The sequence below is a fragment of the Triturus cristatus genome, chromosome 4_1, assembly GCF_964204655.1.
Source record: "Triturus cristatus chromosome 4_1, aTriCri1.1, whole genome shotgun sequence".
Classification (NCBI taxonomy): Eukaryota; Metazoa; Chordata; class Amphibia; order Caudata; family Salamandridae; genus Triturus; species Triturus cristatus.
The window spans coordinates 1,014,440,041-1,014,466,091 of record NC_140585.1 but is presented as its reverse complement, the minus strand read 5'-3'; the positions used below and the strand labels follow the sequence as shown (position 1 = coordinate 1,014,466,091).

The following is a 26,051-nucleotide window of genomic DNA, read 5'->3' as shown; positions in this document are numbered from 1 at the left end:
GTGGGCAAAAAATCATGGTTTGAGATAGGGCCCAGAGCGATTGCCAGTGGCTGATATTAATTCAAGCGTTCCATCCACCGCCTTGTTTATGAGGCTGTAAGTATGAAGGGTATGCCTAGAAGTGGGTTCTGTGCTCACTGTGCCACTGGAACCAACCAATAACAGGCTGATGAGCCCTAATAAGGGTGAAGCTGGTGCTGGTTGCTTGTGTTCCGGTTCAGGGAGGACCTGGCATGGCAGTTTGGGCTGGACTATTCTGGGGTGGCATGGTTTTGAAAAACAATGGATTGGGATGCAGCCCAAAGTGATTGCCAGTGGCTAATTCAAGCATTCTATCCATCATCTTGTTTTCATGCCATCGATAGTGAAAGCTGCAGCTAAGGACCCCACACCCTTTGAGAAACTTATGGCACCAGTTATAGTGACAATTATATTTTAACGGCTGCTATTCCTGTGAGGCAGTGTCCCTAAATGGAACATTGTTTGCATACTCTGGGAGAAAAAGATAATTAAAGCTTTGTGCTGTCAGCTTAGGCAAGATCTTGTAAAGAATACCACTAACATCCAGAGGAAAACATATTACAAGGTCATGTTTGACTGGTACTTGTATGTGACATAATTTCACTGATATTACCCAGGGAGTAGTCCACTGTGCTGGAGGGGATACAGTCTCCTAGTGCAATTCAACATATTAGGTGAGAATGCCCGACAATTAAAACCTTATTAGGGTACGGCTTACCAAGCAAAGTGGGTTCTATAGTGCTGGTGGTTATGCTTCCCAATACTAAAACAACAGACACAACCAGACAGGGCACTTTTGTGGAATTGCCTGGCAGCTGCAAAGTTGGCATTTGCTTGCTTTCAACTGGAAGTGCAAGGATCCTCCAACTATACTGCAGTGGTACCAAGAGCTTAAAGGCAAAATGCCTATGGAGAGGCTGCTTTCCACACTTGAGGGGAGAGGCACTAAATTGTGAGGGGTCCATTGCGGCTGTGTCTTTAAATCGGCTTGGGAGGTACAGCCTCTCCACCTAGACCAAGGGCGCAGACCTTATTGTCTTGCTACATAATAGCATGTAAGGCTGGGTTTATAATTTCAGTTTTGTCAAGTGCAACTTGACCACAAGGAGAAGACACTTTTTCTAGTTTTGAGGGAAGGGGGATTCGGGAACATTGGGTTGAGTATACTTTCCTCACAGAGACCATCCTCATAAAATAGTTTGGGATTAAGTGGTAACACCAAATTGTGTGGCTAGAGGCAGCTTTAACTATTTTGTAAACATTTTTTATGATTGGGCAAAAACTCTGCAATTCTATAGAGACCGCAAATGATTACCATCCATTGGTAGTTTTTGTTCACATAATGAGCAGCCTATACTCATCAGCCATTAGTTGATTATAACTGCCATTAATGACATATAGAGTTCTAACACTGCACCAGTCCGAAAAATCCATAAAAAGACATCTTCCATTGCAATGCAAAGACAGTGAAGTAAACATTAATTGGATTTGAATTGAAAAATTGCTTTAAAAAATATTGCATTGTTAACCGGATCATTATGTAGCACAAGTTGTATCTGGAAGCTATACTTAGAACGTCACTTGCCCAGTGCGAAAATGGACTGAGCTCCATCTCCTAACTTGTAAGGATTAAGGTTCCATATGATTCTGCACTTGTGACAAGACTGAACTCCTAGTTTGGAGTTGCATTTGAAAACTCATATGTTGCATATATGCGTTAGGAAGTGAAAACATTACAATGATTTTGAAATAATCCTATCAGGAGGGAAGAAGGCCTATCAACCACTTGCATTGTTACTCCATTTTGTGGGTGAAGAAAATGGAGCGTAGCTGAGGAACTGATCATTCATGTTCCGAGCTGGGGGAGACAGTATTTTCTTCCCTCTTACAGCCGTCATAAATAGAATTGTGGCAGCACCATAACATGGAGGGATCTGACTCCTGTGGGCAGTATGTGGTGGACCAGCCATCCATTGAGGCTTAAGTGCTAAAGCATTGCTCTGACCATTGTAATCCATTTACCTTTTAACTATAGTGTCCATACTACTATAAGCAGTTGCAAGTGTGTAGCACCTTTGCATCTTCTCACAATGGTAAATAATCTGGGTCGGCTGCCAATATTTTGAGTTTCCTGGCCAAGTGCCATGGGAGTGACACCCTCTATTGTAAAACGGCTCAATGCAAAGGGTTATTAGTTGAGAGGGGTGAGAGCCCCACTCAATTCAAACACAATCCTTGTCAGGGTGAGCCCCTAAATTTACTAATAAACCTGTGCTTGACTCACTGGTAGCGTGGCACAAAAGCAGTCAGGCTTAACTTGGAGGCAATGTGTAAAGTATTTACATAGCACTCAAGCAATAATAAAGTGAAAACACAAGTAAAATCCCAACCAAATAAATTGACACCAAAATGACAAAAATGCATCAGTAGAACAGGAATTATGAATGTTTAATGTTTCAGGTAAAAATGGCAACAAGAAGCGATTATCTGGACTCGCTGGACAGGGTCAAAGTCACATGTTCAGTCCGACTGCGATGGAGCTCCAGTCGGATACAGGTACCAGGTTGGTCCAGCTGAAGAATTCACATTTTCAAAGTCCATGTCTACACGAGGAGCCTTGGCTGGTGCTTCACGTTGGCAGGGGGCGCGAGGAGGTCTATGTTAGCAACAGGAGCAACTGTCAAAGGAGTTTTGTGATGGTGTTTGGCGCAAGCTATTGCCATTTTTTATGAAGAGCAGGTCGCTGTCAGAATTTCACATTGGCAAGAGATGCGATGACCATTGCTTATGCTTGCAAAGAGCCCCAAACGGCTAGATTTTACATTTACCTGGAGTGCAGATTTCTGTAGGTTTGAAGCAGGAGGAATACACTCTGATGCCAGCCAAGGGTCCCTATGCAGGATCTGGACTCACTCCAGCGTTGGCCAGCAGCAGGGCGCAGGCAGCTCCAGGTGGTGCTGGTCAGCTGGGCAGTTGAGGCCTACAGCTCAGCCAACTGACTCCTGGAGTTACTTCTGGGTGTCCCACGTTCAAGGCAAGCATGTCCAGTCTTTCTTCTTCAGACAACAGGGTAGTCCTTCTGAATCTACTACAGGTCCCGGGGTGTTCTGATGAGAGGTTATAAAAGTGCCACAATTATACCTAGAGCCACCATTTGTGTGGGGGGCAATCCCAAGCCTGCCAAACTAGTTCTGGTCAATTCTTCCCCTACCCTGGGCTCCTTTCTTTCTGGGGTGATAAAGGAAGGGGCATGCCTGGTGTTAGGCTCCGTTATGTGTGCTGTAGGCAGGGTCCTTTGAAATATAATCGGGGCAGGGCACAACTCCTCCCCAACCACCCTGTCAGGAAGACCCACTCCCTCTACACTCTGGGCCCCTTTGTCCCCATGTATGGAAGGAATACACAAAACACCTCAGGAGAGCCACTCGCAGTTTGTTTACAATGGCATAAAAGCACATTTGTTTAGACAGAAAATGCCGACATTCTAAAAGTGCCAGTAACACATAGTTAGTATAAAACCTGATTTTTACATTAAAGAGGATTTTAAACTACAATTCAAATGAGCCAAAGAAGCATTTCTCTATCTGTTACCAAACTGAAGTTATCACTTAAGTGTAATAAGGCAACCCAGTGTTAGTCTATGGGAGAGATAGCCTTACAAAAGCGAAAAACAACTTTGAGTTTTTCGCTGTTAAGGCATATAAAACAAACTGCTTTCTCAATACCATGCACCCTGCCCTCTGAGCTCTTATGGCCTCCATTATGGGCGATTTATCTCATTAAAAAGGAAGGGTTAGACCTGGCAAAAGGCTTATTCTGACAGGTCAAAATAGCAGTATAACACAGGCTACAGTGGCATGCCTGAGACATGTTTTACAATGCTATTTCAGAGGGTTGCTCAATGAGTGCCGCAGCCCTCTAGTAACATTTAATCTACAGGCCCTGGGAATATGTGGTACCCTATACTAGGGACATACAAGTAAATTAAATGTACCAATCAGATGTAGGTACATTTTACCACAAGAGATCTCTTTGAGAAAGGTATCTCAATGGGATTGACAGACAATTCAGCGATCCGTCCATCATCTCCTTGTGTTTGCTTTCTTTGCCCTAAGTTGGAAGGGTATGCACAGACGATTGGATTCAAGCTAGCCTGGCTGATGAGGGGTGCTACTCCGAAACCGGTCCCAGGATGCTTGGTTCCGTTCCAGGGCAGACCTCGCTTGGCAGTTCAGGCTGGACAGTTCCCATGATGAACAGGGTCAGGACTGATTTGCATATGGCTGGGTCTGAACTGGGGTGGCGAAGAGAGCTAAAGAACGACGATGGATAAACCCAGATCTGGGAATAGGGGTGAGTGTCTGAACAGTTTCAGCGCTCCGTCCATCACCTCCTTGTGTTTGCTTCAAAATGATGCAAACATTTGAGGCTCTGTAAACTGGATCACCCAGGGACAGATGGTTTATGGTCTCACACGACAGACAAACAATAAATAACACAAATAACTGTACTGGACGCTAAACGTGGGAAAATCAACAGATGTCTTAATACTGCCCTCACACACTTGGTAGTGTCATGCTTCATCATTGGGCCGCATCATACATCCAGGTGCAGACCAACACCTTGGATGGAGCGCAGTTTTTTTATATATAAGATGAAGAGAAGTGGTGAGGGTAGAGTATAATAAAGAGGACAGACAAAATGAAACACAAAAGTGTAACTCAAATCCAAAAAGGAAAACAAATCTTCTCCTGGAAGAAGGGACCAAGAGAGGTGCAGATGTAGATATAAAACTGTCTCGAGGTTAACCCACAAATTTTATCATTGTCAACCTCTGGCAGGATTAAAACCAACAAAATGGGCTATTCAGGGAAGGTAACGACCCTTCAATCCCCACTGCAAAAACCAACATGTTTCTGCTAGCTTTTTATGTGCCCAACCGGATCACTCTGGCATTCATCAGGGTGTTGGCACCTATTCAATGGTCTGTACCGCTAATCGGGTATTCTTTACCTTTTTTACTTCGTAATTGGGGTGTTGCCCCAGCGTCACTCTATCTTGGGATTTCCAAGAGGATATACAATTCTACAACAAAAAAAACAAAAGAAGGAAAAACACATCGTGATCTCCAGTCTCATAGTTCTTTTCATTATCTATAATTCTTATTGAGTTTCCCATGCGTCTATTTAAGCGATTAATATTTGTCATTGCAGCCGAATCTTTCAACACAACCCTAAACCCGTGCAAGTGGACATCACCCCCCACGTGGAACCCTCAACCAATGGTGTAAGTGCCAAGAAATTCTTGATCAAGGACCTACAAGTGTATTTACAGTGCTTATACGTTAAAAAGCGGCAAATTGCACAACCATAAACCTCTCTAGAGCCCCAGAGAGAAAAAAAAATCAGATGTTTCTTATCAATCCATGGTTTGATTGTACCAATCTCCCAATCAAATAAATGTACTTACAAGAGTCTTCGAGTACTATTCTGAACTCGGGACTGCGGGGGAGGGTGCTCTTGTCGTCACACTCTAAATAAAAAACGGGACACTAGCATCAATACAGCCATACTTTCGAGATAGTTATCCCACTCAGTTGTATTCACCTCGCACAAACGCGCCATTATTTGGCTACAACCTTTGTGAATTAAGCTTTCACCCAACTCACATCGTCCGCTCCTCTTTGTAAACCACAGCTCAAATTTCCCACGATTGTAGTGCTGGGGAAAAGAAGCTAATGGACTACCAAGCTTCCAAAAACTTTTTACTGCCACAGCTAACGGTAGACACTTACTACTCCAAAGAGACACTGTCTCCGGTCTCCCCTCGTATGTCCTCCGACGGTACGGGTCTCTCTCGTAATGCCTATATTTAAGGAACCGGCATCCGCGTCAAACCAAATCACTGACAGCTCCGCTCACGACCTGCCCAGAATGCTCTCTGTTCCATAAACATCGAAATAGGCCCTCACTGTGATCTGTGTATTCAATACAGCTAGCATGGCGGCCATTATTAAGTTCCTCGAATCAACGGACAGTGCCTCAGTTAATTACACATGTGGTCTTGTTCTACTCGAGCTAGTATGTTTTATCAGCTCGGAAGTGAAAACTATTGGTGTGCAAGATGAATTATTTTGCATACATAATATACCAGGGGGTTGTTCCAAAAGACAGGGAAATCTACTCCCTCTCACGTCTACCACAGCATAAGTACCCATCTTAGTATATTGCGTGTCTATCTTTTTCGAATTCATTGTTTCATGATTCCATATAATTGGAACCAGGGGATTCCATCATTTAATCCCGTAGTGTTGCTTTTCAATCGTTCCACCCATCTTTGTTCTCTCATTAAGAGGAAACTCGAGATATAACTTATATTTGGTGGAATAAATGGTTTATCCACAACTACCCATCTGAGGTCCTTCTCATTAGGTTTCTTTTCAAGAAAGTGGGCAGTGATTCTTGTATTAGTCTTGCCGCAGCGTATGGTGCTGATGTGTTCCAAGATGCGAGTTTTTACTTTTCGAGTTGTCATGCCCACGTATAGCATTTAACAGGGGCATTTCAGTAAATAAATCACATTTTCTGTGTTACATGTAGTGTGTTGTCTTAATTCCCAGGGACTATTTAAACCGATGTCAATACTTTTCCCATTCACGCTTGCATCTTACATCGCTCTCCCTGTCTTCTCACTATGCATTTCAAATGCACCATGCCATTCAAATAGCGGTTCTTCAAGCTGCTGATCACCCAGCCAACAGGAGCTACCCTATTTTTAATCAAGGGTCTTCATAAGAGTTTATTTTACCATGGGACTTGCAGTTGGTGTGGGCAATTGTTTAAAAACAAACCCATAGAAAAAATGATACTCAGATCATGGTTTTGCCCAAGCTGCATTTCCCTTCATACACCTAATTAACGAATGTAATAACCAAGCAGAAATTAATATTTCCTATTTTGTTTTACCATACTTGCATTTTTGTTCGGCATGCTGCACAATACAAAAATATATTCAAAGTGAAATCACTATTTTCGCCTCACGTGGTTTACCAATGTTGTAATTATCTTTGTAAAATGTCATTTAAACAAACACTGTTTCTGTTGCATTATGACCATAGGAGTAAACTACCTAGGTAGCCATGAGAACTCTCAACCCAAATTATGGGGTAGCCTAAAAGAATTCATCTCTACTGCACTGTATTCTTTTTTCTCTCTACAAAAGAAACTTCTACTGTCAGTCACAAGGAACAACATATATTCAAATTAGAAAAGCTGCAAGCTGTAATAAAACTGAAAGGAACATGAATGAAGAAACAGATTTCGCAGTGATCACGTGTTTCTCACCAGCCTGAGGCTTTGTTTTGTTAATGTGTTTTTGTTTTTACAAGAGAAGAACGACAGACTAAAAACAATGGGATAATTCCTATTCTCTGTTTAATTGGAAATAAACAGTTTTCTTGTGATATTGATTAAACAAAAATAAAAAAGGTTGCCCTGTAACAAATATTTTACATAACTACTGATGTTTTTTCAAATGAAACCTTTTTCCTGTACAATCACTACACAACCCTAGTTAAACGTTTATGTATTGTAAAGCCCAAGATCTTTATACTCAGAGCACACCTCTTCAACTGCTATGATTTCAAATTGCATTTTACAGACTACTATGAACAGAGGAAAGTAACATTTATTGTCCCAATTAGAATCCAGAAATATACTGTTTCTACTATATCTATTATGAGGCTACAATCATTCAAACTGTAAAGCCTATATGTTACTCCTCACTCTTTATGAAAAAAGCATTTTCAACAATTCAAGTTTGCTAGTCGGGGTATCCAAGAACAAGTGCCAAAAGAACTGTTCCAGCAGAACTACAAATTAGGACATTTCTCAATAATGTACTTGTCTCTCAGTTATAGCGTTCTAAAAAACTCAATCAGTGTGCATCTAAATGCCAGCAGAAATGGGCATAAAACTGAACTTTTCTTTAACCTACTATATACAACAAAGATGAACAATTCAAATCATACTCATTTTCACTACCTAAGCAAAATGCATATTTTACATTAATTTTTCTTTGCATTGGGGCCACAAATCTGAAAAATAGCCAAACGTATACAAAGAGCAAACAAAGGAGAAACATTTACCCACATTAACTAATCCGTACCATTTACTACTGAAATGTGTAATCTGAAAATAAAAATAATAAAAAAACTGACGAAAGCGTATATCATTCACGCTTTTAAAAATCAACATTTTCCACACGTTGAAAGATGCTTGTAAAATGTCAAACGTAGAGGAGCCGAAAAGGGCAGGTTATAGAACTTTGAACAAAATTCAGAATATAGTAGAGTAGATCATATAACAACATATTTTAGTCGCATAGCTTACATTCTTTTGAGAGAGAACAGTAGAATTATTTTTTCTGGGTATATACTGACAAGTGATTTATAATTAAATTATCTAGGTACAGTAGAACAACAACAAAAAAACTTCTTCAGTTTGTTTGTAGTTCAGGCCCTCACAGAAAACAGTGATAGTCTTCGTTGCAGAACAAATCAAAATAAAAAAAGAGTATGCACAGCAAAACAAATCAAAATAGTATTTTACTGTCTTCATAATAGGTGGCTTTCCGAATGTCCAGGGTTGTGGTAATGTTTGTAGATCAGTCGCAGCTGAAACAAAGAATAATGTTGGATTAAGTGTTATTCATTGGTATGTAACACAGTAGGTGAGAAATCACTATATCATTAAAATATTAAGCTACCTAAACAAAAGTGTAAAACAGATGATGTATTAGTTATTGGGAATTTATTGCTAAATCCAGGGTTTCAATATTTGTAAGAAGCAATAGTCTTTAGAAAATCTTCAGTCTTTGTGAAAAAAAGAGACTATTGATGATACCAAAAGAACGTAATGTAAAACATACAAAAGGTGTAACACTAATAAACGGATGGGAGAGAATATATATTTATAACCACCTTTACCAGAGATTCGGAGAGACTGAAACATGTCTTAACACGTAATTGGCACATCTTAAAATCCGATCCGGTCATTGGAAATGACATACCAGATTGTCCCAGAACAACATACAAACGATGTCGTTCTCTTAAAGATTCCCTGGTGCAGAGTCTTATGACTCAATACAATATAATCCCAGGTTGAGCAATCTTACCGGGTTCTTTCCATGTAACAGGTGCAAAGCCTGTAAGAATAGCACCCAGGTGACGACATATCATATACCAGGGGTGCTGGGTCAGAAAATAATTACAACATTTCTAACTTGTACTACGCCCTTCTGTGTACACAGCTTAGTTTGCCCTTGTAACTTACAATCCATCGGCAGCACCATACATCCTACGAAGCGTAGGATACTTGAACACGCAAGGGCCATTGAACATAAAGATGTAACCTATCCCGTAGCAAGGCATTTTGCTCGCTTCCACCAGAGTAATAGAAATTTTCTCAAGTTCTACTGTCTGGACCACATCCCAGTCAAAGAACGTGGAGGAGACAGAGAACTTCATTTACGTAGACTGGAATCCAGATTTATAATAGACTTACAAACCAAGACCCCGCTAGGTTTGAACATGGAAGAAGAACTAGCCATTCATCTGGGCTAGTAAAGTTTTCAAGTATTCTGTGGTCAGGATTCTGTGTCGACTCCATTCCTCTCTGTTACAATGTAGATCCACATGAAATGACACAACCCTTAAAGAACACTAAGGTGATTTGAAAGCACAACGACACTCATAGCAGTAGATTTGTGCCTTCTAAGGTTGGAAGTGTATATATTCAGTGGGTTTTAGGTATAATGAATTTTATTATATTAATGAATTGTTTTGATGGGGTACGAATTGGTATGGCCCACACAGGGCATGATAATTACAATGGAAATGAAATAATGGATCAAGGGTGATAATCGATGATCATGAAAAAATGTATTCATTGTGATACCCCTGCTGACAAGAATGTCAATACCTGTCAAACTGATGAATCGATTTATTTATTTATTTTTCCCACTGTAAATGCATTTTCTTGATAACTGGCACATGCTGCATGAATTAGACATTACCCTGTTAAGATGAAATACGATGCAGAATTGATTAGTAAATGATTATGAATTTAGTTAATTGATGCAGTTCTATTTATATATCTGTTCAAGATTGGCATAACAACACACCACATTGTTTGCAACCCTTGCCACACTGTAAATATTCTGCACGTAAGAGCCCACACAGGGCAAGATCGTGCTAAGCAACTTGCCTCTCTAGATTTGATGTATATCTATACACACAATGATATTATTCATTTTATTATCATTTTCTTATTCTTTTGTTGAAATGTGTCATTATATTAAACACTGCTCGGATTTCCCACACACTGTAAATATTTTTGCACACGCTGCCCATCTAGGGCTAGATTTCTTTCATGCAACATGCCTTTTAATATCACATAAAATTGTAATGCACTGTATAGTTTACACGCAATAGTGGTGCTGTAAACTAACGATCTTTGTATAGTCATTTACTAGCTTACGATGGCCGCTATGAATTTGATATGTGTCTCTAAACATGTCATGCATTGATTCTTATGTCTATCTCCATGCTGGCCGGTAATGACGTAATTTGCCCCAGGGAATATTTTACAGCTATCCTGATTAATGCCAGATCCGTCAAGAAACATGAATTACAACTCTATGATCTCCTTTCGGATGTTAAGCCAGACGTTCTGTTCATTACAGAAACCTGGCTTAATGAGGGATCTAATCTGACTCTGGCTAATGCTATACCTCCTGATTACATGATAATCAGGAAAGATAGACAGGGAGGTAGAGGCGGGGGGAGGGGGGTAGCGTTTATTCACAAAAGGTGTAACCCCTGCGCGCCCATATCTATCACTGACTCGGAGGGAGCTGAAATCTTAGGGTTTCATCTAGAGATATCTGCCAACCAGTCCGTTGCCGGAGTGATGCTTTACCGACCACCAGGGCCTACCGGACGCTTTTTGGAGTCAATCGGCCATGCTATTGCACCTATTGCAACTAGATTCAGTCAATGCCTGGTCCCTGGGGACTTTAATATACATTTAGATCAAAAGGATGATCCCGAGACCATGAAGCTGTGCGAATCCCTGGATATCCTCAGCTTGACTCCGTATGTGATGTCCCCTACTCATGAAAAGGGTCACATTTTAGACCAGATTTTCTCTACCTGTAATATTCTAGTAGATAACCCCCTTCCTATTGTCTGGTCTGACCATCTTATGCTTACGTTCAGTCTTGAAAAGGTTCTGAGTAGAATACAGCCTCATTATACCCAACAAGCTAAAGAATATAGATCTTTTAAGCAGATAACGCCTGACTCCCTAGCGGAAATTTTGAACTGCAATCCTATTCTTGTGCGGGGCTCCTCAGAAGAGGTGACGCACGCTCTGGAAAACTGGCTCCATAACTGGGCATCTCTTCTTGCCCCGCCCAAGATGCGTATTTCCGTGCAGGGTAAAACTTCTGCGCCCTGGTTTACGGAGGCTTTAAGAACAAGCAAAAGGGCGTGTAAATGTGTTGAACGTTTATGGAGAAAGGATTTTGATCTTATAAGAAGAAATATATCTAAACAAGCACTGAAAGCTCACTATGCTAAAGTCCGGGAGGAGAAAAAAAGTTTTCTGGCCACTAAAATTGATCTAGCCAGAAACACAAGTCGAGAATTGTTTAAAATTGTGAAAGATTTTTCCTCTCCCAATGTTACTCAGAGCTCTTTTACCCCTACCCTTGAATGGACGAATAAGGTCTCAAAATTCTTCTTCGATAAAATTAAGTCCATTCAAGACTCATTTGCTAAATCTATTTGTATGAGCCAGGATGCTGTGTTAGATCCTAAAGGATTTTCTAGGGAAAATAAGCTTTTGGATTTCCCCCCTATGTCCCTGGAGACCTCGCTTGCCATCATGAAGGCACTTAAGTCTGCGTCGCTATCCGATTCTTGTCCAGCGAAAATAATGTCATCTGTAGCTGAGGTCTTGAATCCAGCTGTGAATCAAGTCCTGAATTTGTCCCTGTCAGAATGTAAGATCCCAGTGAGGTGGAAACAGAGTAAGATTATTCCCCTCCTGAAGAAACCTTCAGCGGACCCTGCAGTGGTAAGCAATTATAGGCCCATAACATTACTTCCTTTTTTTGCCAGGGCATTGGAGAAGTACGTGAACGTGGTCATCACTGATTTTTGTGAGACAACCAAGGTTTTTCATCCCAGTCAATACGGTTTTAGAGCCAATTACGGCACTGAAACAGCTTTATTGGAAGTCACTGAAACTATCAAAGCCAGCCTTGATAGAGGAGGTAAGGCAGTCTTGATACTGCTGGACCTCTCGGCGGCTTTCAATACCGTGCCTCATGGACAGCTCCTACAGAGAATCAGTGAATGTGGTATTAGGGGCACGGTTTTCAGTTGGTTCTCTTCTTTTTTGGAAGGCCGTCAGCAATCTGTGTGGTCTCCCCCTTTTTCGGCAGATGTCCCTATAATGAATGTTGGAGTGCCTCAGAGCTCAGTGCTGAGACCAACGTTATTTAATACCTATATGGCACCATTGGCACCCCATGCAGAACAATATGGAGCACATGTTATAACCTATGCGGACGACTCCCAATTGCTGTTTACGTGTGAGAAGGATGAGTCGTTTAATGAAAACTTAATCCATTTATGCCTGACAAAAGTATTTGACTGGTTCAGACAAAACCAACTGTCTTGCAATTCCGCCAAAACCGAAATAATCTTCTTCGGTCACACTGCTGGGGATGAAAGGTGGAATTGGTGGCCTCAGAATCAACTGCCACCTGCCAGCCCAGTTACCACAGTTAAAAATGTGGGAGTCATGCTTGACTCTGATCTTTCTATGAACTCACAGGTGCAATCCGTGGCTGGTATGTGCTTTGGACTGTTAAGAATGTTGAGAAACTTTCTACCAATGTTTCCCTTGTCCCACAGAAAAATGGTGGTCCAAGCCTTGATTATATCTAGGCTGGACTATGCAAATGCCTTATACCTGGGAAACCCAAATTATTTATTGGGTTGTCTGCAGGTTGTCCAACATGCGGCCGCTAGAGCTATTTCTCTGGTAGGGCCTAGGACCCATATGACGACTCATTTAGAAGCTTTACACTGGCTTCCAGTGAAGAATAGGATAATCTTCAAGTCTCTTATGCTGGCCTTTAAAGCTCTGCATAACAGTGAGGCCCAGTACATCAGGAAAAGAATCACTCCTTACACCCCGGCCAGGACTCTGAGGTCATCAACTCAACACTTGTTACTGGTGCCCAGGTTTTTGCGGACTAGGAAGGGGGGGGGGTCGCTCCTTCCAGGTGGCTGTGGGAAAATTATGGAATATTCTCCCTCTCGCTCTCAGACAGGAACAGGAGCTTTTCAATTTTAGACGCCAGCTTAAGACCTGGCTGTTCCAGCAGTAACGGTGGTCTTTGAGGTTCAGAATGTATACTATCTCTCTTCCAAGGGAATCTTTCAGCGCCGGGACACTCCTTGGAGTAGCCATGCGCTCTATAAGTCCCCCATAACATTAACATTAACAAACATTCCTGTGTTGAATTGATTAAAAATGGCGATCATTTTCGTGGGTGTTACTCAGTACGAAAAAGGAGCAAAGCCGAAACGCGTCCTGTTTGCTTGTATATGGAAATAAAAACCGTATAATCCACTTTCATAACGAGTGCGGTCTCTTCAATTGCTTGTCAAGGGGAGTTCTGAGCCTGATATATAAATATATATATGTGTGTGTGTGTGTGTGTGTGTGTGTGTGTGTTGTGGTGTAATCTGTGTGTACCAAAGTACTGGCCAAAGTGAAGACACTGCTGGGGATCTCATTAGAAACAGGAAAATGACATTGGGGAACTCATTACAGTGTAATATATAAATTTCTATTTTTGATTTTTATTGAAAACAGGAGGACCACAACATATGTTACAGATAATAGGCTATTTGCCATTGTGTACGATCCTGAGCTGATGTGTAAAAGGTAGCAGTCAGGGAAAAACACTTGAGCCCTCCATTAAGCAGGGAAATGACAAAGAAAAACAATGTAACTGATTACGTTTGCTGCCCTGGCCACTGAGTAAGAACAGAGGTATAATCTTTGCAGAAGAATAGAGCCGAGGAGTTTAAGGGATGATACAGCCACAGAGATACTACTTTGAGGAATAAACTCACAGAAATGGCTCACAGTGGAAAGCTTCTACAGAAAAAAGTATTTGAGATCTTGATGAAAAGGTAGCAGTGTTGCAGAATTCCAGTCCTAGTTAGATAAACAAAATATGTACTCTGAGCCACTGCATCTGCAGCAGTGAGTTAGACACTGCTGCAGTCCTGAAAGGTATCAGGCGTTAAACTAACGAATTTCAATATGGTGCTCCGCATCATCGCACTGAAATGCATTGTCACGCATATGTATAGTGTCCCAGCTCTCACTGAAGCGCTGGCTAAAACTGTTATGGAGTGTGTGACAGCTGGAAACGCGCTGCCAGAGACGCCTGTGCGCTACTCCCGCAGCCTTGGGGCTCGCAGCTGAGCTAAGGCTTCTCGCAGGCAGGCTCATTGCTACAATGTATCTATCATCCGTGGCGCAGCTGAGTCAAAGAGCCTGACGTTATGAGTTAGTGCCCAAAGGATATTCCTGAGACAGCCTTGCCCAGTAAGGTGATTGTGTGATACATGAGTCTGGCACGGCAGGGGGACTTCACTTCCTGCTGCCAGAGTACAGGGAGTTTGTTGTGGAGGAAGGCGGCTGGCTACTATTTTACAGGCGGCACCTCAATAATGGCGTTCGCAGTGCTGCCTGCTGCTCGCAGCTGCCCGGGCTATCAGCGCTGTCAGCAGATGTTAAGTGAGGAGTTTCCACTTCGTCCTGGAGTTTGTTTCTGTAAACGATTAAATAACAGCAGGTTAACAGGGTACAACAAGAGGTTTCGTTTGGATGGCGCTGTGAAAGTTGTATGCCCGTTGGTTAGTGATTTTTGTCAAACATATTTTTATTGGTTTTATGGTTAGTGATTTTTAAGCAAAACGGTGCAGTGCTTAAAGCTCCAGTCTTCTTGTTTGTGTTCACGGACATGTAGTTATATCTTTACAATTAAAATATAGACAGTGAAGATAAATCATTAAGAAATCTACTCTCACCTCCGTCATTGTGACCACGGCCCACCACTGGCTTGCCTCGCAAAGAGTAAGTGCCCGAGTAACAGGTATCTCCTAGGCTGGATAATTTGTTAATGCTAATATAGAGTTTCTTGCTGTGCAAAAGGCTGTTATTAGTGATATTTATATGTTTAACTGTCTTCATTTTGCTCATGAGAAAGTGTCACTCATACTCGTTGAAATGTCACTCATAATACTAAAATTATGAAAATGTCACACATGGCAATCTGAAACCTTGGCAGCTATGCTGCTGGGAGTCATCAGCAGAAGGAAGGTTTCTGGAAAGTTAGTTAAGCAATAAGACGTTATGTCAGCTCAGATTAGTAAGCATCTATTGCGACTTAAGCATCATGGTTGTTGCTGGTTAAATGATGTTAGGATTAAATCCAGTGGCCTGTTGGCATGGCAGGGACTTGGGAGACCACTTTTGTGGAAACTGAAGTTTTGGGAGGGGAGGTGGGGGGACTGCTGTGAGGAAACAGAGTGCCTTACATTGCTGGATGCTCAGATATAGTTTGTAAGGAAACTACTATTTTGTTTGATAGGCAATGTGGAGTAAGGCCTACCAAGAATCATTATGGAAATCTAGAGCATAAAATTACATTGGAAAGTAACACAAAATACCATTGCAATAGTGTAAACTGTTATTTATACGTGGGAGACAATCGTGTTCCGTGTTCAAACCCTTAGGCCTAAATATGAAGGTGCATTGTAAATGTGCCATTTTCACTCGGTCACTAGTATAAATGTGATTTTCACAATTCAATGAACCAGGGGTAGTTAAAGCCAAGAAAGGATCAACCTACATGTGCAAGGGAAACTCTTGTCTTCAAGATAAAGAATTCAGGAAAGTGGCATAGCCTATATCTTTCCAGCTCTCAAAAATGTGATGTTGGGTTGAAATATTTTGGACATTACATAGATTGGTAGCAAATGGCACAGGCACATATTTTAATAAATGTGACATTCTTAGAGCAAAAAAAGGCACTAGCATATGCATCCCCATTTCTTCCAGCACATCTCAGCCTTTAGTTGCTTTAAGAATCTTTATACACTTAAATAATGCTTGTTGGACTTAGCCCTTTTTGCAGAGTCCATCCCAGATATTTTTGCCTTCCTCCTGTATTTTCTTTGACCTGTTTTGTGGTTTTCTGACTCTGGAAACCTTACCTCTTCTGATCAGTGCTAAAGTGCATGTGCTATCTCTTGTACACTTGGTAAGATTGGTCTACATCTTTTTGGCATATTTAATTTACCTGTACGTCCCTTGTACAGTGGTATCCCATATACCCAGGGCCTGTAAAATAAATGCTACTAGTGGACTTGCAGCGGTGCTTGCACCACCCACCGCCTCTGCCACTGCAGGGCCTGCATGCTCAGTTCTCTGCCGCAGTGACATGGCATGGCAAGTGGTTGCCACGTCCAAACTCCCCTTTTACTACATATAAGTCACCCCAAGGTAGGCCCTAGCTAGTCCTATGGGCAGGGTGCAGTGTAGGTAAAAGGTAGGACATTTGCCTTAACTGTGTGGCATGTCCTGGTAGTGACAAACAGCCTATTCGGTTTTACACTGTTGTGATGTTGCCTTCTCATAGGGTTGCATTGGGAATTCCCTGATATGTGCTTCAATGGTAATTCATGTTTTGAGAGGGGTAGCATGACCATGTTTTAGAAGTGGGCATTTCTGTGTGCGTATGTGTCTTTGTGTCCTATCTGGATGTGTATTCACCGTCTGGTTTTGACTGACAGGAGAGAGGGATGTGCATTCACTCTAGACAGTCACAAGGGGGGTTGAGGTGTGTCCTGCCTTTCCCGGGTGGCTCAGCGCTAGGCTGAATAGAAATTGGCTGCATTTAGAGTAGCGAGAGGAGTTTACCTTGCACCTGAATAGGCCTGGTCTGTATTTAGAGTGATGGGAGGAGTTACACTTGCACCTGAATAGGGCTGTGTCTGCCTTCTACAATGCTGTCTCTGCCCCCCCTGTGAGGTATCTGGGGCCAGGGCCAGAAATGTGAATGGGGGTGTTGTGCACTTCTAATATGTGTTTGAAGTGCCCCCAGAACAAAGACTTTTGCACTATCAATACAGGGGCTGTGACCCCATGAAAGGAAACACTGTGTGAGACTTGTAACCAGGCGCTGCTGGTTCTACATCCTGCACCAGAGAATTGCTGTGCTGCCAAGGAACCGCCACTGTGTCTTTGCCTTGTTGTGCTGATCTGCTGGAAAGACTGCATCTATGCCCAAGGACCCTGTGTGCTGACCTGCTGCCTGCTTTCCTGAAATTGCGTGCCACCAGTGCTCTTAAAAGGGCCCAGCGTGGACTGCTCCAGGGGGCTGCTCTGTGCTGGAGAAAACATAGCGCAGGTAGGCGCTTTCAATTCTGTTGCCCAAGGAGTGGGCTCACTTTGTGCTAAACCCGGAGAGGAACCCTTTTTGCCCTGCAGCATGGGCAGTGCTGCACTCTCCTCTGGGGCCTGAGCAACGGGAGGGGAGAGCTGAGAGGAACAAAGTGCTTTCCCTCACCCTGCCGTATTGCCTGCACTTGTTTCTGTGGGCCTGCAGCCGGGGCTCTGCTACATGGCCCGGGCTGTACAATGGCACCCAAGCAGCAAGGAATCCCGGCCCAGGAGATCCTGGTGACATCAGAAGAGGGCGGGGCCCATCGCACCCGGACGAGACCGAAGCCTCATGGGTTCCAGGCTACAGCTACCTCCCCGAGCCCCTCCCCCACCACCACCAGGAAAGGCTGGAGAACAGCGCCCGTTGGTGTTGGGCCTCGTCGAGGAGACCAGGGCAGGCCAAAAGTGGTCTCAGGTAGATTGCAACAAACAGGTCGGGTGAGTGAGGGACCTACTGAGGAGGGCACAGCAACCTTTCCCCCTGCATCTGCACCTGTGTCTGCGAGCCGCCGTCCTATGGCGGACCTTGAAGGAAACATTGTTCCGTGTGCAATGGAGCGAAAGCGTCTGCCCCCCCCCCCACACCCCTCTTGTTGTACTGTAACCTTGACTAAGCTGTCTGTTGGCCCATTTCTCCTGTGGGGAAAGATTGGGTGAGGGTCGCACAGAAGCCAGGGTGCCCGCCCCCTTTTGGCATACACATACCTGGGGGTGCTTGCACTTGTCAGGTCCCTGTTGGAACATGATGGGTGAGTCCTCAACAGAGGCCCCCTCGAGCGGAACACCGGAACTGCCATAATACGAGGACAGGTATGCTTGTGCTGGGTACCGTATTACCCTAGGAGGAGCACCGGAGATCCTGTGCCCGGTTGCTTGTGGGCTCACGAGGAGTGTGTGGGTTCGGGGGACATATGGTGATTCCACTCATTTTTTATTGCATACACCTGCTTCAGCTCACACGCCTATGAATCTGTTGATGCACGTGTGTTAGTAACTTGCCAAAATGAAGTCAACCTTTAAACTTGAAAATCTGGCAGATTACACCAGTGAGGATTTTGAGGGATTCTGCAGACAGCGGAGGTTGTGGGTGATAGATGGGGAACACACACATCTGAACCTGCAAAATACTGTGCTATTCTTTTTAAGGGATTACTGAGAAAAAGTGGCAACAGCAAACCCTGCAGGTGGGCCTAGGCTATACCCTGAGATCCATGAGGACTCTGAGTGGGAGGGTTCCCAGTCCGCATACCAAGAGGGTGATGGTTCTGAGGAAGACCCTGGAGAGTCTGAAGAGGAGGGAGGAAATGATTGGGCAGGGACGCTAGTAGGTAGAGGGGACCCTGTGGAGATGGAGACCCTTGCTGGGTCTAGTGCCAGGAGTAGAGTAATTTCACTTTCTCTGTCCCCAGAGAGTTGGCAGACAAGAGGGAAGAAAGGGAGCACCAGCTGACATTGGAAAGGCTCAAATTGGAGCATTCCAAAGAGCTAGCGTAGCCGGTTGTGAAGGAGAGAACGGCTGATAATGAGAGAGCCTTAGTTCAGGAGAGGATGGCGGAGGTAGAGAGGGCCTTCGCCAAGTAGAAACTAGTTCTGGAGGATAGGTTGTCCCCCGAGGGTATTTTTGTGTCTGGACTCACCAGTGAGGGTGGAGTCCAATGGTGGCAGCAATCCAATGAAGAAACTTCCACTCCCAGATCGTGGTACCTAGTTCCCAGGAGGAGAGTGTCACACCGGAAGGGTATATGTTGAGGTTCAGGGAGCAATAAGAAACTGCCTCACCAGTCTTGGGGGGGGGAGTTTGTGGAAGAATGTTGTGATGCAATGGAAGGGAAGGGAAGGGTAGCACAGCAAACAATTCTGAAGGGCTATTCAATCTGATTGTCAGAGAGCACATGTTCGGTTTTTGTTTTCCAGGGCTATGCCAACACCTGTTCGAGTGTGAGTACTCTGATCCCAGGGAACTTGCACAGGTGGCAGACCTCTGGGTCAGTACCAGGGGGTCTAGAAATGCATTTGGGAGTGATCCTAAAGGGAGTGGCTCAGGTATTTCTCCACCGGGGGTGGTGGGAAAGGTTCATGGTAGCCCAGGTAGGTCCCAGTGTAGCGGGAGGGGTGTAGGGACCCACGTCCCGTCTCAGAAGAGAAGGAGAGGGAATGGGCTATGTCCCCAGGTGCCCAAAGTCCAGTCATAGAGCCTGACTGGTTCCATGAGTGAATGCCAGGTGGGGAGCCTAGTCTGTACTGGAAGGCCAGCCACTGAGGGGGATCTCCTAGTGTCAGGAGATTCTGGAGGGGCATCTGTAAGCAGCGTTCCACCAGTTCTGGTGTCTGGCAGCACCACTCCAGAGTAGAGGGTGCGGAAGCCCAGATGGAGGGATGAGAGGGGGAGACAATCCCCAGTGGGAGAACCAGTGGGCCAGGGGCCAGCCCTGAAGTTAGAGCTCCCCAGGAATTACCCTGGTGACACCGCTTCTGGTTTGGTCTGGTTGCGAACTGCCAGATGGGCAGGGGTCAGGAGATCAGTGCCAGACTGTCACACCACTTGGGGGGACAGCTGTGCTCCTCAGGAAGTCCTGGCTTGCCAGGCACATGCTCAGCCGCAGGGTGTAGTCCCTGGGTTGGGATGCCAGGTTCAGGATGTAATGTCTGACCTGGAGAAAAGGACAACTGCTAGCAATATTCCAACCATTGTGTCTTCTGGCTGTACCACTCCAGGTGGGAGGGTGCAGAACAGTGGAAGAAGGCGCAGGGGGAGGGTGTACTCACCTCTGGCCCCGGTTTAACCTGGCGGTTTGGTCCCTGGGTTGGGAGACCAGTTACAGGGTAGAAATCCTGCACTGGTGGGAGAATTGTGTGGGAGGGCTAATACCAGCGCCCTGACAGTTCTAGGTTCTGGGGTACCTCTCCTAAGAGGAGGGTGCAGAAAGCCAGAAGGAGGGTAGGGGGAGGAGAGCCTCGCCCGTGACCCCTGGTCATCCTCAGTGTGCAGACCCTAGGTTGAGGGACCAGTGACAGAGTAGAACGCCTGCACTGATGAGAGGTAGAGTGGAGCAAGGATACTATGTACCTCGGGCTACAGCCCCCCCACTCTGTAAGATGGCAAGGAGCAGAGACCCCTGGATGGCCTGGGGCCTGGTTCGGGCCACAGACAGCTAAGGAGTCCTCAAGGGTTAGCTTAGTTGGTCCCGAGAGCCTAGACAGAGGGATCCACATGGGTTCAGGCTGGTATAGAACTGGAGTTGCTAGCCAGGGTCCATGTTCCATCGCCCCAAGCAGGGAAGCCCGTCAAGGTATCGATTAGTGTACTCTGGCTTTACGCAGGGGGATATTCTTAATAACGTAAACACAATTTCTGATCATTAACCAAATGCAGCTGATGTTGCACCAAAACTGCTGCTCTAGGAAGGTAAGGAAACACATATTTTGTGTTTGAACTGTGAACTTCCCGAGATTCATTCCACCATAGGGCTGCACCGGAGCTCATAAAAAGACTATCTGGTGATTAATTTGCCTGAACCGAATCTGTGCACCCATCTGAATGTTTTTGTCAGTTTGCCAGCTAATGCTGACATTTTACTGAAAATATTTCAAAAGGCATTACACCAATAATTGTAGTAGCTCCAACTGCCCTTCCACGAACTTCCATCATTTTACCCTGTCTGCACAGCTTTTCCTACTTCAGCTGGGGTTTTGTATCTGTAGGTTTGTGTCCAATCTTTATTCACTAAAGTTGAAAGAAAAACTCTCCACTACAGCATAGTTAGGTGAGGTGTTCAGAATCTCTGACATTCAGACTTTTTACACCTTATTTTTGTGGACGATGGATGAGGTTTCCTATTTTATCATTTTGCATGGTTTGGTAAATACATGGTTTGGTAAATACCAAACCAAATACCTTGATGATCTTGAGTTTTACCTATCTTTAAATAAACATTTCTATTCTGATAGATATTCTGATATCTTGCATGCACCCTTCTCCTTGTAGTGATTAGTAGTCAACACACATTTTCTATTTTTTGCATCTACTGTAGGTTGGAAATATGTTCTTAACTGTTATCTGCAATGCATTGTGAGATTAATGCAATCCACATAATTTTAGGAAGGGTTGTACCTTAAATATTTCCTATGCCAAAGATGCAACCAATGGTTCTTCAAGGGGTTTAATTTGGAACACCCTTTCTCTACATGCCATGCACTACTTGTCATCAATGGCAACCACCTTGGGTAGGCCGTGAGGCAACAGCAGGTATTGTAAAGTTGTTTCAGGTAAACAGTGTGGACCAACCAATCGCGTGTTAAAGCATGATCACACACTATCGATCACAAAGGCTAGAGTGCAGGAAAAAAAAAAACATTTTGGAGACAAGATTACTGGTTCGATTAAAAGGGGAATTCAAACCACAGCTCAGCTGTCAGAGTTAAATGTCGCTTGGAAGATTTAGCTAAGCAGATGTCAGGCTTCCTCAAAACCCTACTAGTTGCCCCTGCACTATGACTCGTGCAGGACTGAACCAAAAAGGACTGGGATAAATACTAAAGTGTACTGAAGTACCGAACCCGGACAAGCATTGAGTGAATCCTGTTAATTACAAAAACAAACTAAACGAACTAGAAGATCAAAGAAACAAATACTTTTACCCCCACCTCTTTGAGAAAGGCGTAGTCCATCTAACACACTGGATGTTTGACCTATTGGTATCTAACAATTTATTTTTATAAACCTTGGGATATGAATTGGTAAAGTAGTGAAGTAACAGAAAAACTGTGAGCGGAACATTATTTTAATACTAATACCAACAACAATACAGATACCAATATTAATAGCCAATAATGTTAATGCAAAACCTTCCTGCTATTGCTATAGGCAGGGTTTCCAGAAAGCTAAACGTCCCCTTGTTGTAGCTAGAGTTGCCCTAATATTCCCATCTAAAGTGTTTGTCATACTCTGATATATATTCGGATAACCAAATATATATATGATGTGGCTTCCCATCTTGTTTAACATGGCCTTCCTAGGGGAACATCCCCAAATCTTTTTGCTTTTTTAGTCCTCCTAGTCTTCGCCTACTCTCTGATCCTAGAACTCGGGGCATTCCCACTGTACTGCAGTGGAAAGGTACAAGCACCCACCCTACACAGGATATGAGCGGGGTGCTTGCTCAATTGGGTTAAGTCTTGTACCTGGCGGGTATGGCATTGGCGAGTATGGGGATGTGGCACTGTACATGCCCCGCGGGACTTGCCTACCTAGTAGGTCTCCTACTCAGGTTGGCGTCTCAACTGGTGAGTCAACCCGGAGGGGGCCTCCGCTACTGCCAGAGCAGACCTCGGGTACATTCTGAGGGGTGAAGTTCAAGGTAAGTAAGTAGCTGGGTGGGGGGCCCGAGCATGACCTCAGCTCGAACAAGGGACATCCCCTGGGTGGGGTCCCCCTACCTCAGAGGTCAGTTGCCTTCCATGGGACACCTCCTGAGGTTGCAGAGGCCCCTTTACGGGCGTAGCCCTTACACAATGGCGGTGCAGTGTGGAAATGCACGCACCCATCCTACCTTTCGTAGGAAGCTGCACTAAGCTGAGGAGGTGAAATGGATCATCTGCCTGTCATGACAAGCGGTGGGTGCACTAGCACTAAGGTTGTGCTGGACCTGGGTCCGGCCAGATAGTGCAGGTCAGCCTGAGCCCTTGCGCTAGGGATCTTTCTAAGCCTCAGCTACCAGACTGCCAAGACGGCACCAAGGAAGTGCTTAGCGTGAATCCGGACCACCACTGTCAGCCGAATAGTGCACAGTCACTATGAGTGTCCTGGAGAACCGGACAACCAGGCTGCCACTGGAAGCCGGTGAGTGTAATGGTTCTCGTGTGGAGTCTCAAGACCCTGGGCCCTTTCCCACTGTACTGCAGTCTGAAAATGTGGGCACCGTTTCGACACATGTTAGGAAGTGCTGCAGACATGATGTTTGTAAACGTAGGTTAGGCCTGCCCTTGCAGCCTGGGTGCGCACTTGCATCGCTGCTATGGTTTACCTATGTCCCTGACCAGCTATTGCACGTACAGGTCTGTCAGAGCACCCTTTCGTGTAGACTCTGGCTGCCCTGTAGCAAAACGGTCAAGCCGGAGGGGGGGTCTTTCAACGGCACTCGGATGGAAGGTACTGACGGGTGTGCGCTGCCCAGGTAGTACAGAAGACCGACGAGGGTTCCCCTACAGAGTAGGCTTGCTCTTCCCTAAGTTAGCATGGGGAAGGGGTCGCCTGTATTTCAAGTTGCAATAATGGATTGCAGTGGCGCAGCCTTGTGACTTTTCCTATCAATGGATTCACTAGACCAAACCTGTTCCAATGGTTACTGAGGGCTTGCCATATGTTGTGTGGAAATGTCACATATGGAAAGTGGACACTGCTATGCATCAAACTCTTTCTGTGCCATGGTGTGTTGTGTGCATATTTAGATTCCGTATATAGGTTTCCTGATTTATGCCCTTATACAGGTACAATTCACATTGCCCTTATTTGGACATAGAAATCCGGCCCTTATTTAGACATTGTCCGTACAAACCAAATACAGGCATGGCCACCTACATCCGTCCATCCACGTCACAACGAATTCTTGGAAAACCAGACCCTTGAGCCTTTAGGAATTTCCCTCAGCTAGAATATTGATTTTGCCAAGAACTCATTAAGTATGCATGAACATCTATTCCTTAGGGGTTCATTCATGATGTTCCACTGCCCGACTTTTACGTCAATACTGGCATTCCTAGACACCTTCAAGGTATAAATATATCAGCACTTGTCCTGGCAAATTGCGGTTTCCGTAGGATTCTATCCAACCCAGACTACGCGGTTCGCCACGGCAAGTTTGGAAGGAGATCGAGTTCCAGCCTGATGCACTGACCTGACGCTGCCATCCTCCTCGCAGAGAATCCAGCTCCAGTGCTCTCTGACTTGCCTTGCGGGGGGTTAGACTATCGAGTCCAGAAAAGAGATTCCAACCTCTTTCATTCTAAGGTATGGAGCTGACTAGAACTTAGAGAACCTTTTGGCAACTCTTGGCTAAACTAAAATATAGCTAGCTATACTTTAGAAATGTCACCTACTTCAAACCTCGTACTGCACTTAGGTTAGGTACACTGGGGTATTACAATTTAGAAGCATCAGATGAGTATCGCATTTTAGCTTATGTTATTTATGTATGTATTTTGATTAATATATGTCATAGCTACAAACCATGCTATTGCTGTATTATTTTTTATCTTACTGCTAACCTCATACATATTGTACTTTGCAGTCTGTCTTACGATTGTAGCAATTCATATCTCTTGCATGAGAAATAAGACTGTTCAATAAACCCTTTCATTGAAATGCCCGTCTCTCTATTTCTGTGCAACTCTGTAGAAACAAAGCATGCACGATTGACTGAGTGAAACTGTTATCTATTGATTCCACGATTCTGAGACTGTTCTGATTCTAAAAGGAAACAAAGTTGTCATGTTTATGCGGTTGTCAGAGACTAATCCCTTCTTGTATATTCAAGAAGTTTCTAGTGACCTCTGAGTTAGCTGGCACACACAACTAATTATGTTTAATATACTCGATAGAGACATACTGACCTAAGTCCTGTGGCAAATCTATAGTGTATGTTATTCCAATGTGCAGAGCCCATCAGGGATATAGGAACTACACTACATGGCACCCAACGGTTTGGTAAGGCACTAATTTAACGCTAGATACTGAAGTAACTCAGTCGTGCTTTTCTCAGAGACCCTCTACTCATAAAACTCCATAAGACGTCTGGAGTGGGTAGGGATAATATCCGCCATAGCTGAGTAGGACGAAAGTCCTATGTATTTGCTGTTTGGTTTTGTTCAACGATGAAGGATACAGTGTTCCAAAATATTGTGCACCTTATCTTTGTTTCCTTGAAATTTGCTCTGAAACTTTCATTAAACAATGTCGGAGAACGACGATCCTATCGTCAACAACAGTCAAGCTGCGGCTGACCTTACAGGTCTTAATGAAGACGAGGTGGGTGTTATACACATCCCACCAAAATTAAGGAGAGCCATCACTCTAAAACTTATAAAACATGGTCTGACTCCAAGAGTTGGTAGAGCAGTTTTCGTGATAGAGGCGCATGAATTTCACCAGACAGAGGTATTCTATTCATGGATAGTATTCCCAGAATCAAATCCAGTAACACATGTTTTTCACTTCTACAAAGAAGATGAAACACCTGAGGAATATATTCCTTTCAAGGATATTGAAATTCCACTCAAATACCAGGAGCATGAGCTCTGGTTTAAAGGCGCCCTAAAACATTACAATCACATTACCAGGCTCGGTCCACTAGGTAGACTAGGAGCAACATGGCCGATTTTAGCTGGCTATACACCGGACCCTAACATTGAATCAAAGTCGGACAAGGAATT

General features: G+C 44.1%; 1 protein-coding gene across 1 annotated transcript in view; it reads right to left on the bottom strand.

Moving 5' to 3' along the window:
* Positions 1–7,478: 7,478 nt before the first annotated feature.
* Positions 7,479–26,051, bottom strand: part of MOV10L1 (Mov10 like RNA helicase 1) — a 772,466-nt gene continuing 753,893 nt past the window's right edge. The window contains exon 26 of the mRNA XM_085650694.1: positions 7,479–8,695. Within this exon, the coding sequence (XP_085506820.1) occupies positions 8,686–8,695 (10 nt within the window). The 3' untranslated portion in view covers positions 7,479–8,685. The remainder of the gene's footprint in view (positions 8,696–26,051) is intronic.